This window comes from Mesocricetus auratus, unplaced genomic scaffold (genome assembly GCF_017639785.1).
Source record: "Mesocricetus auratus isolate SY011 unplaced genomic scaffold, BCM_Maur_2.0 Super-Scaffold_100018, whole genome shotgun sequence".
NCBI lineage: Eukaryota > Metazoa > Chordata > Mammalia > Rodentia > Cricetidae > Mesocricetus > Mesocricetus auratus.
This window is the reverse complement of record NW_024429199.1, coordinates 3,546,806-3,559,006: the sequence shown is the minus strand read 5'-3', so window position 1 is coordinate 3,559,006 and position 12,201 is coordinate 3,546,806. Positions and strand designations below refer to the sequence as shown.

Below are 12,201 nucleotides of genomic sequence, written 5' to 3'. Positions count from 1 at the left end.
TGTTAGGTAATGACTCTACCACTGAGCTACACCTCCCACAGATGTTAGGTAATGACTCTACCACTGAGCTACACCTCCCACAGATGTTAGGTAATGACTCTACCACTGTGCTATACCTCTGGGCAAGGGGCCTTTTTTTTTATCATAATATTGCTAGAATCACACTTGACATTCCATTATTTTCTTGAAGTACTGAAAGGAAAACTCAAGATCAGCCGGGCATGTGTCAGTTGTTGAATCCCAGCACTCAAGAGAGAGACAGAAGCAGGCGGATCGCTATTGGTTTGATGCCTGCCTAGTTTACATAACAAGTGCCAGGCCAGCCAGGATTATATCCTGACACCCAAGCTAAAAAAAAAAAAAAAAAAAAAAAAAAACACCACAAGGTCTTTTTTCCAGGTAGTAGTTTTGCTGACCTCTGCCTGATAGCAGTCCAGGGCATCACTGGTTTTCAGAATCCAACCTACTGTCTTGTTGCTTCTGCCCTTCATAGCTTCTTTGTGCAAGATGACTTTTAAACACAAGAACACTTGTTCAATTCCCAGCAACCACATAGTGGCTCACAACCATCTACAATGAGATCTGGTGCCCTCTTCTGGCCTGCAGGGACACATGCAGGCAGAACACTAATACAAAATAAATACATAAATACATCTTTTTTTTTCTTCTCCCCCGAAAACAGGGCTTCTCTGTAGCTTGAAGCCTGTCCAGGAACTCCCTCTGTAGACCAGGCTGGCCTCAAACTCAGAGATTTGTCTGCCTCTGCCTCCTGAGTGCTGGGATCAAAGGCGTGCACCATCACACCACCACTGCCTGGCAATGAATCTTAAAAAAAGAAAGGAACTCGGGCATCAGTGGCTCACGTCGTTAATCCCAGCACTCGGGAGGCAGAGGCAGGTAGATCTCTGTGACGTCGAGACCAGCCTGGTCTACAAGAGCTAGTTCCAGGACAGGCTCCAAAGCTACACAGGGAAACCCTGTTTCGGAAAAAAAAAAAAAAAAGAGGAAGAGAAAACAAAAGGAGGGTGGGGATAGGAAGAATGGCAAGTGATGGTTCAGCAGTTAAGAGGACTTACTGCTCTTAAAGAGGGCTGGGCTTTGACTCCCAGCATCCACACGGCTCATGACCATCTCTAACTCCAGTTCTTTTTTTTTTTTTTGGTTTTTCGAGACAGGGTTTCTCTGTGGCTTTTGGAGGCTGTCCTGGAAAACTCTCTGTAGACCAGGCTGGTCTCGAATTCATAGTGATCCGCCTGCCTCTGCCTCCCGAGTGCTGGGATTAAGACATGCACCACCAACGCCCAGCTTCTAACTCCAGTTCTAAGAAACAAAAATTTGGCTAGGTGTTGGTGGCGCATGTCTTAATCCCAGCACTAGGGAGACAGAGGCAGGTGGATCTCTGTGAGTTCAAGGCCAGCCTGGTCTACAGAGAGTTTTCCAGGACAGCCTCCAAAACAATACAGAGAAACCGTGTGTCGAAAAACCAAAAAAAAAGAAAAAAGAAAAAAGAAAAAAAAAAAAAAAAACAAAAGTGGCTCTTCTGGCCTCCTAGGGACCAGGTCAGATTATGGTGAACACAATCCTCACTCACACAGACATAAACAAACACTTTTAAATGGGACCTGTAGGTAGATAGACAGAGAGCTGTGAGATGACCCACCAGGGAAAGCATTAGCTGCAGTAGTTCTGATGACCTGAGTTTGATTCCCAGAACCCACAGACAGGTAGGAGAGAACTTGGTGCCAATGGAGGCCAGGAACTGAAGCTATAGACGGCTGTGAGCTGCCTTGTAAGCACTGGGAATCACATCCAGTCCTCTGGAAGAGCAGCCAGTGCCCTTAACTACCTCTCCAGCCCCTTGAGTGATAGTTTTAAAAATTGGATTCCTGTCTGATCCTGCATGATTCTAGTATACTATATTGTATTGTAACTGGAAATATGCACACTGCCAACGGCAACAACAGAATGGTGAACCAACTGCAAGCTACACAGCAATTATTGTACACAAGACCTTTTCTTTTCTAAGTTCATGACTGGCTGTCTTGAGAAACATCTCCATCTTGAATTCCCATGAAAACAGAACTGTCCATCTCAGCAGGGGTATCTCCAGGAGGACCAGGCTCCCCTGCTTCCAGGAGCTGCCCTGTCTCCTGCTCGTGCGTCTGCTCTGTGCTGCCTTTCATTTGGGTCTCTTGGTCTTCCAACTCCACGGGTTTCTCGGGGGCCGGCGCTACAGCTTCATCTTCATTTTCATGCAGAAAGCTGCAAATCATGTTGGGTCTATAGGAGAAATCATTATCCTTCATCTGTAGCCATTCTACGCCATCTAATTGGGCGAGAGGTAAGAAACAGAAATTTCAGTTAAGTATATATTTTTTCTTAAGTGACAACAAATGGGGCGCAGATGAAGAGCTGTTACTCAGGGCTGGTGGGTTTGTAAATCTGTATAACCACTACAGAAATCAGTATGACAATGCCTTATGAAAAAGAGGCCACTAGATGGTCTAGCTGTCCCACTCCCAGATACACACTAGGAGTATGTATGTTGCTAAAGATACATCAACAGGATAAACAAATGCAGGGAGGATATAGCTTTGCATGCCTCAAGTTCATTCTGAAGTATCTTTACTCCAAGCCAAGCACCTCCAAAATTATTTTATCTTACATTATCTTCAACTGAGACAGGGTCTCACTATGTAGTCCTCATTGTGTAGATCAAACTGGCCCCAAACTCACAAAGATCTGTCTGCATCTGTCTCCTGAGTGCTGAGATTAGAGGCAAGGGCCATTATGCCATACCTATTCACCTACCTACCTACCTACCTACCTACCTACCTACCTATCTATCTATCTATCTATCTATCTATCTATCTATCTATCTATCTATCTAAGGACATCAAGAAAGCTCAGCGGGTAAATGCACTTGCCAAGGAAGCCTGAAGTACGTTTGATTCCCCAGACCCAGACAGTGCGATGACCGAACTCATCCCCCAGAGCTGTCCTCTGATATCCTTGTTTGCACGACCCCCTGGCTGCCAATAACAATTTAAAAAATTTTAAACTTTTATTTCTTTGTATGTGCATACACATCGCATGTGTGTATAAAAGCCAAAAGCAGCCCGGCATTGGTGTCGCACGCCTTTAATCCCAGCACTAGGGAGACAGAGGCAGGCGGATCTCTGTGAGTTTAAGGCCAGCCTGGTCTACAGAGCAAGTTCCAGGACAGCCTCCAAAACAATACAGAGAAACCCTGCCTCGAAAAATCAAAACAAAAGTCAAAAAAACAAAACAAAACAAAACAAAAAAAACACCAAAAGTAGACATGGACATCTTCCCTAATCACTCTGTACCTGATTTTGTGAGAAGGGGGTCTCTCTCTGAGTCTGGGACTCATTGGTTCAGCTAGACTGACTGTCCAGCAAGCCTGTCCTCCTGTGTCCACCTCCCCAGGCCACTGCAAAGGTGCTGAGGATTGGGCTTTGCCTACTGAGACATTACCCAGCACCTAGAAAGGGAGAGGCAGTACCCGCCTGTTATTCCAGAACTAAGGCGGTAGCCATAGGAGGAGGAGGAGAAATTCACCCAGTCCAGGCTGTAAGAAATCCTGTCTTTAAAAAAAAGTGGTACATATACAATACCCAATATAATTTATTTAGCTACAAATAAGAATTAAATTGACAGGTGTAGGAAAATGGATGCAACTAGAACTCACTGTTAAACAAAACAGGCCGGATGAGAAAGACAGTATTGCATGCTTTCGCGCGTATGTGGAATCCACATTTAAATGTGTATGTAGGATATGAAGTAGAAAGGGGACGGTGGGAGAGGCATGAACAGAAGGGTGGGGGGACATCAGAAGGCAATGGGAGTCTGTGGCATGAAGGCACAAGGAAGAACTCTCGGCCTGGCCTGATCTCCCATGTCCTAGGACTGTACCACACACCCAGGCCAGGCGGTGGTGGTGCACACCTTTAATCCCAGACCTCCGGAGGCAGAGGCAGGCGGATCTCTGTGAGTTCGAGGCCAGTCTGATCTACTGAGTGAGTTCCATGACAGCCTCCAAAACAACACAGAGAAACCCTGTCTCCAAAAACCAAAAAGAACCACACACCTAGAGGAATGCTCAATTTTAATATATTCTAGTTTATGAATATAGTCATCTCTATAAAGCCCAAGGAATATCCTGATCACCCATTGCCAAAGCCTACACTAAGATTACCTAACTTCTTTTGTGTGTATGTGTGTGTGTGTGAGAGAGAGAGAGAAAGAGACAGACAGACACACACACACACACACACACTCACTCACTCACTCAGGACTTTTTTGTTTTTGTGACAGAGTGTTTGAACTACTATCTTCTTTTCACTTCTTTTCACTTGCCAAGCAGCTGAATCTGCCCTTGAACTCCTGGTCTTCAGCTGCCTTCCCCCAACCCGCAAAGCACTGGGATTACAAGCATATGCCACCACATCTGGCTAGTACTAGGCATTGATCCAAGGGCCTTACAAACACGAGGCAAATGCTCCTGACCACTTGGCTACATTCCCAGCCAAAGAGCACCCATCTTCAAAGAATGGAGCGAACAAACCTATGTTTTCTTCGCCTTCCTTCTTTTCTGTCAGAAGAGTCCTCGTCATGCTGAGTTTCTTCATCGTGTGGCATTTGTATTTCAGCACTGTTTTGTCATTCCCTTCCGGATCCACTAGGATATAAAGTGATCTTATTATATTGCTCCATGCCATCAAATCAAGCACTCAAGTTGAGGGAGTCAGTCTCAACTATTTCCTATGGAGACAGCACAGGAAGTTTACACTGTAATTTATCATTCCTGTCCCACACACAAAGAATGATAGATGACATTGTCACTTGAAGGAACAATAGACTCAGACAAACAGCTCCAAGAACAGAAACATGAAAACAAAGAGATTAAAGGAACAGCAGGGTAGACTCAAGCCCCAACGTGGGAAGTAGGGGTCAGGAGTTGCCCTGCAGGGCCGTCTACAATTCCATCACCCAAATGAAGGACCAGAATCAAATGCTCTAACTGAAGCTAGAGGTTTCAGCGGGGGTGCTCCCAATTACAAAACCAGTGAAAAAAAAACCTGCTCTCATTGCTGCCTAGAACTACAACTTTTAAAAGACTGTGGACCCAGGCAGTTAAACAATGAGACTCTGGACCAAAGACAGGGAACTCCAGAAACTTCCACACACTGCTCTGCCAAGTGTGAACTCTTGCTACCCGTCAAGAGAGAACATGACGACATCTATCCGTTTGAACCCTATGAAGCCCAGCTATTGTTAATATTTAATATTTCACCTGGCTCAAGCTGCTCTTTTAGTTGAAGATACCACACATTCCATTTTTATTCTCCTCCAACTCTCCTTTTATGTTTATTTTCTAGGGCTGGATAATTGTGGCTAAGGCCTCACACATGGTAAGCAAATGTTCTGGGAGAGTTACAACCCCACCCTCTTACTAAATCTCTTTCTTTCCCTAGCTCTTCAGTCTAGTTCTAGGTATAAAGTTTGGAGGCAGCTTTACCTATACACACAAAGATACACATAAAAAATGTATGGTGGCAGTTTTATGGCGAGGTATTCAGTAGAGTTAAGACTATTAAGATAGTCATAGTTGTAGAGCAAAGTGCTCAGAAGGCTGAGACAGGAGCATCACAAATCTGAGGTCAGCCAGTTAGAAGATGTGCATAGCTCCTTAGCATATGCAAAGCTATAGATAAATTCCCAACGTCACCAAGAGAAAATTAGCCAAGCTATATACAAACCCTGGCCCTGTCACTCACTCCCATGAGTCTGAGAGTGTTACTGACCCCTATACTTCCACCAACTATGAACGAACATGAAAGCAGTACCTATCCTGTCACCTGGAGGATAAGACAACAGCAGAATTTAAGTCCAGCCTAGGATACACAGAGGAATTCCAAGTGACCCTGTACCGAGGCTACTTCCAAACACAGAAAAAAGTGTCTTGCTCACTGAACTGTGGTAAGGATTAAATGACTATATCCTTTGGAACATTACCTAACATATAGAAGATTATTCAGGAGGCAAAGGCAGAAAGATCCCTGAGTTCAAGGCCAGCCTGGTCTACAAGAGCTAGTTGCAGGACAGCCTCCAAAGCCACAGAGAAACCCTGTCTCGAAAAACAAAAACAAACAAAACAAAAAAAAAAAAAAAAAGAAAAAAGAAAAAAATAGAAGCTATTAACTATTGGTGGATTTTACACAGTTGAACTGGGAAGCAACATTATACTCACACTAGGAACAAACTACAGAATATACTAGTCTCCAAAAGGAGTACTATGCAACAGGAAAATAAACTCGCACTATATATCATCAGGTGTAAACCTGAAAATATAGCTAAATTAAAAAAAACTACATAATATCTTGTACGGTATGTTATAATTTATATAAACTTTTTGGTTTCTGTTTTGTTTTACGGTATTAGTGATTAAATTCATGCCGGTAGGCAAGACACCACAAAGCTAAACCCCAGCCTCACGTCTGAAAATGCATATATATGCAATATAAAATGAGGTACAGGAAAGAAAACATCCAATTCAAAGCAGTAATTATTTCTAGAGACAAAGTTAGGGAACTGAGCACATGGGGGCTTGCTCGTATGCTGGGGACTTTTCTGAGGTACTAGGGACTGAACACAGATTCCCCACAGGGGGCACCAGCATCCTCCCATTAAGATGGAACTTTCTGATTCTGAGGCAGAATCTCACTGTGTAGCTCAGTCAGGCCTTGAACTCCCAACCCTCCTGCCTTGGCCTCCTGAGTAACTGGGATCATAAGCCTATGTTACCAGATCCAGCTCCTGTAACACTCTACACTATATTTCAAGTCAATTGACAAGATGGGAGGATTTAATACAATTACATAGTGGGTACATGATACTTAGCTTGGTTTTTTCATTACATTTTTTATGTGTTTGTATGTGCACAGGAGTGCACACCGTGAGTCGGTATTCTCCTTCTACTGTGTGGTTCCCAGGGATTGAACTTATGCTGTCAGGCTTGGCAACAAGCACTTTAACCACTAAGCCGCCTCATAAGCCTGATGTATTATCTATTATTGTTATTACTAGTGTTTTGAGACAGGGTCTTACCATAATGCTGACTGATCTGAAGCCACTCTATAAACCAGGCTGCCCTCGAATTCAGAGATCCACCAGTCTCTGCCTTTTAAGTGCTGGGATAAAGGTATGCACCACCATGCCCAGCCTGAGATATTCAATCTTAATATTTATTACACATAATGTATTTTTAAAAGAATTTTTTTGGAAGAACAGTCAGTGCTCTTAACCGCTGAGCCATCTCTCCAGCCCCCAAAGCCACAGAGAAACCCTGTGTCCTAAAAACAAACAAACCAAAAGCAAAATACACAGTAAATTTGAAATAATCTGTAGAAAAAGTCAGTCTAGCATAGCAACAACTTACCACGTTCAACACCTTCTTCAAATATAACACAGGTCCCAAGAGTATCTGCAGGAAAGTGTGAAGGTGAATTAGGGAAGAGCAGAGATGCTCTGAAAGCCATATGAAAAGGGTTTGTGTGTCTGGCATTCTCCTACCTTCATATTCGCCAGCAAACACATAGCTGTCCACCTGCAGGATGGGCTTCTCGGTGTCAATTCCCTACAACAGATCAAAGGGCATAAAATGTGACCTTTAGAAAATGCCCTTGGAGCAGGGAGGTGGTGGGGCATGCCTTTAATCCCAGCATCTGGAAAGCAAGGAGGCAGGCCATCTGTGAGTTTGATGCCAAGTTAGTCTACATAGAAGACAGGCTAGCCCAGGCTACATATGAGACTCTCTGCTCAAAAATCAAAGCAAACAACAAACCCTTAAGGGCCATCAAGATCACTCAGCAGATAGGGATGCTTGCTATCAAACCGGGTGGCCTGAGTTCAATCCCCAGAAGCTACATGGTGGAAGCAGAAAACTGACTCCTACAGGTTGTCCTCTTACCTCAATGGAACGCCATGATATGCACACAGCCACACACAAAAATAAGTAAAATAAATGTAATTTTTAAAAAAGAGAAAGGAGGGGCTGGAGAGATGGCTCAGAGGTTAAGAGCACTGACTGCTCTTCCAGAGGTCCTGAGTTCAATTCCCAGCAACCACATGGTGGCTCACAACCATCTGTAATGAGATCTGGCGCACTCTTCTGGCGTGCAGACATACATGGAGGCAGGATGTTGTATTAATAAATAAATAAATCTTATTAAAAAAAAAGAGAAAGGAAAGGAGGGAAGGACGGAGGGAGGGAGGGAAGGAGGGAGAAGAGCAATGTCCAGTATGGTGGCCATAGCTGTAATCCCAGCACTCAAGAGGTAGAGGTAGGAGAATCATGAGTTCAGGAACAGCCTTAGCTAGGAATTGAGTTCAAGGCTATCCTGGGGAAAAGGAAGGCAGAGGGGAGAAGGATGAATGGGATCAAGTATATTATGTGCATGTATAAGATTATCAGAGTGAAACCCATTGTGTACACAATTATTCTACTCTTTCTTTTGTTTTTTGTCACATCTGGTTTTCCTCCCCCCTCTTTTTTTTTTTTTTTGGTTTATTTTTACTGTGTATATGTGTGTGCCTGTATGAGTTTATGTGTACCATATGTGTAAATACCTATAGAGGTCCAGGCTGTTGGAGGCTCTGGAACTGAAGTTACAGGTGGTTGTGAGAAACTTGATGTAGTGCTGGGAACTGAACCTGGGACTTCTGGAAGAGTAAGCACTCTTTAAAGATGACCTCTCTCCCCAGCCCCAGGAGAAGATTTATTTAAAAGTCTCGTGGACAAATGCCAAATGACTGAGCCCCAGACACTCTAACAGCCTGGTAAAAGGCCAATCATGTCCCTTCCATTGGGTACCATGAATCTATCTCATCAATGCTGTCTCCTCTCCTCAACCTAAATGTTCTTCCTTCAGTTAAAGCTTCTGCCTGAAAGTCTGTGCTTCTCACCTCAGATGTCTTTGTTCCCATGGGGATGGAGGCTCCTCCTGGCCTTACCAATTTCTTAGTAGGTAACTTCCCCTCTCCTCCAGTTTAGCTTTTTCTGAGGATTTCTGGTAAATTCTTTCACCCCATTCCCTTCCCATCTCACTTTCCAAAACAACATACATTCCCAATATGCCCTAATAATTCTATAGGTGGCACCACACACTGTCCTAACTCCATTTTGTCCATCTCTGGTTCTACCCTGGCCTCTTTAACTTTTCTCTGATGTCATTTACTTTCTTCTGCAATTACCTGGGATTGATCAATAAACAGTTTTATGACAAGGGACCTGAACTAACCCCAAACAACATAAACCTTGAATGACCACTGACCAAATGAGGGAAGTTACCCATGACAGAATGTAAAGGTAGACCCAAGAGCAGGAACAGTAATCGCACGGCAACCATATTGCCCCCCCCCCTCCCTTTCAGGTGACAATGATGACAACTTCTCTAGAACCCTTTCCAGAAAAACAAAGTAATGATCAACTGGACCACAGGCCTGGCCAAGGTCACCTGTTCTACTATGGAACTTCAAAGTTCTTGTCCTTCCAACCTGACCACAATGGTTAAATCTCCCTTCACTGCCCTTATCCACTACTCGTCTCTGTTTGGTTTTGGTTTTACAAGGTTATTTTTGGGGGGGGGGGGTTGGTATCTGAGACAGGGTTTCTGTGTTTCTCTGGCTGTCCTGGAACTTACTATGTAGACCAGGCTGTCCTCAAACTCATAGAGATCGTTGTATGGGTGAGATTAAGAGTATGTACCATCATTCCTGGATGGGGTTTTTGTTGTTGTTGTTGTATTTGTTTTGAGACAGGTTCTCTCTATATAGGCCTGTCTGTTCTAGAACTTGCTATGTAGACCACATAACTCATCTCTTACTGGCATGTTGGGGTGGGTGGCAGAAAGTAGCTGGTTGGAAATTTTGGAGACAGGAATCTTGCCAAAAAACTCTGATAACAATAATTCCATCTTTAATTTGTGTCTTCTTTTTATTATTGTTTGGTTGCTTGACTGAATTTTTTTGTTTGTTTGTTTGCTTGTTTGTTTTGTTTTGTTGGTTTTTTCTCTGTGTAGCCCCCACTCTCCTGGAACCCACTCTGTAGAACAGGCTTAATCCTCGACGGGATTAAAGGCGTGAGTTACCACTACTCAGCTTCTTTATGTTTTTTAAAGACAGGGATTCCTGCAGCTCAAACTGGCCTGGAATTTTCTTTGTCATTAAGGATGACATTGAACTTCTGATCTGCCTGCCTTAGGCTCTCCAGTGCTAGCAATATGGGGTGTACCCGGACAGTCTGCTCTGACAATGTTCCTTGTAGTCTGATGGGGGAGACATGAGTGAGCAATTAAGACACTCCAAGACACTGCCTGCAGTGATGGGCAGACCCTTGAGTGAGGCATGAGATGTGGGTGCCGGGCACACTTAGACCAGAGTCTGGGTCCAGACTAGTACTCTTGACTGTGGGACCACTGGAGGACGGAGAGACTATGCCCACTAGAAAAGACAGGCTCCGCTTAGGGATAGCACTTAGCACTTGATGAGGCTTCTGTCCTAAAACTCCCCAAAAGTTCCATACAAAATGTCATCTTTTGTTTTTTTTTTTTTTTTTTTTTTTTGGTTTTTCGAGATAGGGTTTCTCTGTATTGTTTTAGAGGCTGTCCTGGAACTAGCTCTTGTAGACCAGGCTGACCTCGAACTCACAGAGATCCGCCTACCTCTGCCTCCCGAGTGCTGGGATTAAAGGCAAGCGCAGCCAACACCTGGCTATTTTTTGCTCTTTACTTTGCTCGGGCAAGGAAGCAGGCATTTTCTCTACTCCCATAGAATCACCCATTACCCTGTTCTTCTGGAATGATCCTTGAGCTTTGTAAGGTGGAATGAGCATGTCTTTGTGGACAAATGTATCACCTTTATTTGTGTTTTAACTTTAAGAAAAACTCCAGGTAATGGTGGCACTCACATTTAATCCCAGCACTCAGGAGGCAGAGGTAAGCAGATTTCTTAGTTCCAAGGTCAGCCTGGTCTATAGAGAGAGTTCCAGGAGAGCCTGGGCCTCACAGAGAAACGGAAACGAAAAAAAAAAAGGAAAGAGAGAGCAAAGAAAATCTACAACATTCCCCAAATTCTAACACTCACCAAAATCTTGCATTTATTCTCACATTTGGAGAGAAAGTCTGAATCAATAATTCCTGACAATTCTACCAGAACAAACTGCTCCTGATGGAAGAAAGAAAAGTTAACATGGTACTCGGCCAGTGAGTAAGAGACAATACACAGAAATGCCCCAAATCCCGATTTAATGATGCCGCCTCTGCGAAAACTTGATCTAGTTTCTGGTGGAAGCAGACGACCCTCAGAACCCCCCAGACCATATCTACTCTTTCTAGAATGGGTAGACGAGAACTGGGGTTCGACCTCCCCCACTTCTCGTGCCCCAGCGTCGGAAAGCGAGCGCGCTGTCTCCGGGCCTCCCTCCCGCCGTCTGCATCCGGACTCCCTTCCCCACCCGGGGCTGGCACAGCCATGACCGCCGATGCTGCAGGCCTTCGACCCACGCTTACAGCCTCCTCTATCTCTTCTTCCTCGTCCTCCTCCTCGTTCTCCCAACTGGGATCCATTGCAGACGCCATTGCCCGCACACTCGGAGAAGCCATCACCGGCCACGCCCACCCTCGGGCGCCATCTTGAATACGGGCAGCGGCGTCCAACATCCGGCTTTTGCGGTTCACGACGCACAGACGCCTCGCCAGAAAGCAAGATGGCGGCGGCGCCAGACTTCCGCCGGAGAACCACGTGAAGATTCTGCCCACCTTTCGAGTTTGGGGAATTTAGATATATTCCCCTTTAGAGAAAGTGGCTGCCCTGAACTCAGCTAAGTAGCTGAAGATGCACGCAACCATCTGCCTCCACCTCCCAACTGACTGAAATTCTCAATTCTAGAAACAAAACCTCATATACATTGCATGCCGCACTTAAGACTACAGAATCAATTCGAGCTCTCTGGAATGGTTTGCCTATACCGACCACTCTTAGCAGGGGTGTGTGGGGGTGTTAAAACAGGATTATTAATGCAAATTCAAGGCCGGCTACACAGTATCAGATGTATGCGTGATGAATCCAACACTGATGGCACCGCATGTGCCACTGGAGAGACTGGGGTGGATTTCGGAC

General features: G+C 44.6%; 1 protein-coding gene across 3 annotated transcripts; it reads right to left on the bottom strand.

Moving 5' to 3' along the window:
* Positions 1-1,904: 1,904 nt before the first annotated feature.
* Positions 1,905-11,749, bottom strand: Gtf3c6 (general transcription factor IIIC subunit 6). Of its 3 annotated transcripts, XM_040728173.1 has the most exons (6): positions 11,592-11,749; positions 11,167-11,247; positions 7,597-7,660; positions 7,463-7,507; positions 4,589-4,702; positions 1,905-2,326 (listed from the first exon to the last, which is right to left on the bottom strand). In XM_040728173.1, the coding sequence occupies exons 1-6, from the start codon at positions 11,739-11,741 to the stop codon at positions 2,028-2,030; spliced, it is 753 nt and encodes a 250-aa protein (XP_040584107.1). In that variant the 5' UTR covers positions 11,742-11,749; the 3' UTR covers positions 1,905-2,027. The 3 variants fall into 3 exon arrangements, with proteins under 3 accessions (XP_040584107.1, XP_012971196.3, XP_040584108.1); XM_013115742.3 differs by lacking the exon at positions 4,589-4,702; XM_040728174.1 differs by lacking the exon at positions 7,463-7,507.
* Between the last annotated feature and the right edge of the window lie 452 nt (positions 11,750-12,201).

Coding starts and splice junctions, on each gene's coding strand:
- Gtf3c6 (XM_040728173.1), bottom strand. CDS start 11,741: ATGTTGGACGCCGCTGCCCGTATTCAAGATGGCGCCCGAGGGTGGGCG. Junction 7,661..11,166: donor AGAATAAATGCAAGATTTTG/GTGAGTGTTAGA, acceptor GATCTGTTGTAG/GGAATTGACACCGAGAAGCC. Junction 4,703..7,462: donor TGAAGAAGGTGTTGAACGTG/GTAAGTTGTTGC, acceptor TTTATATCCTAG/TGGATCCGGAAGGGAATGAC.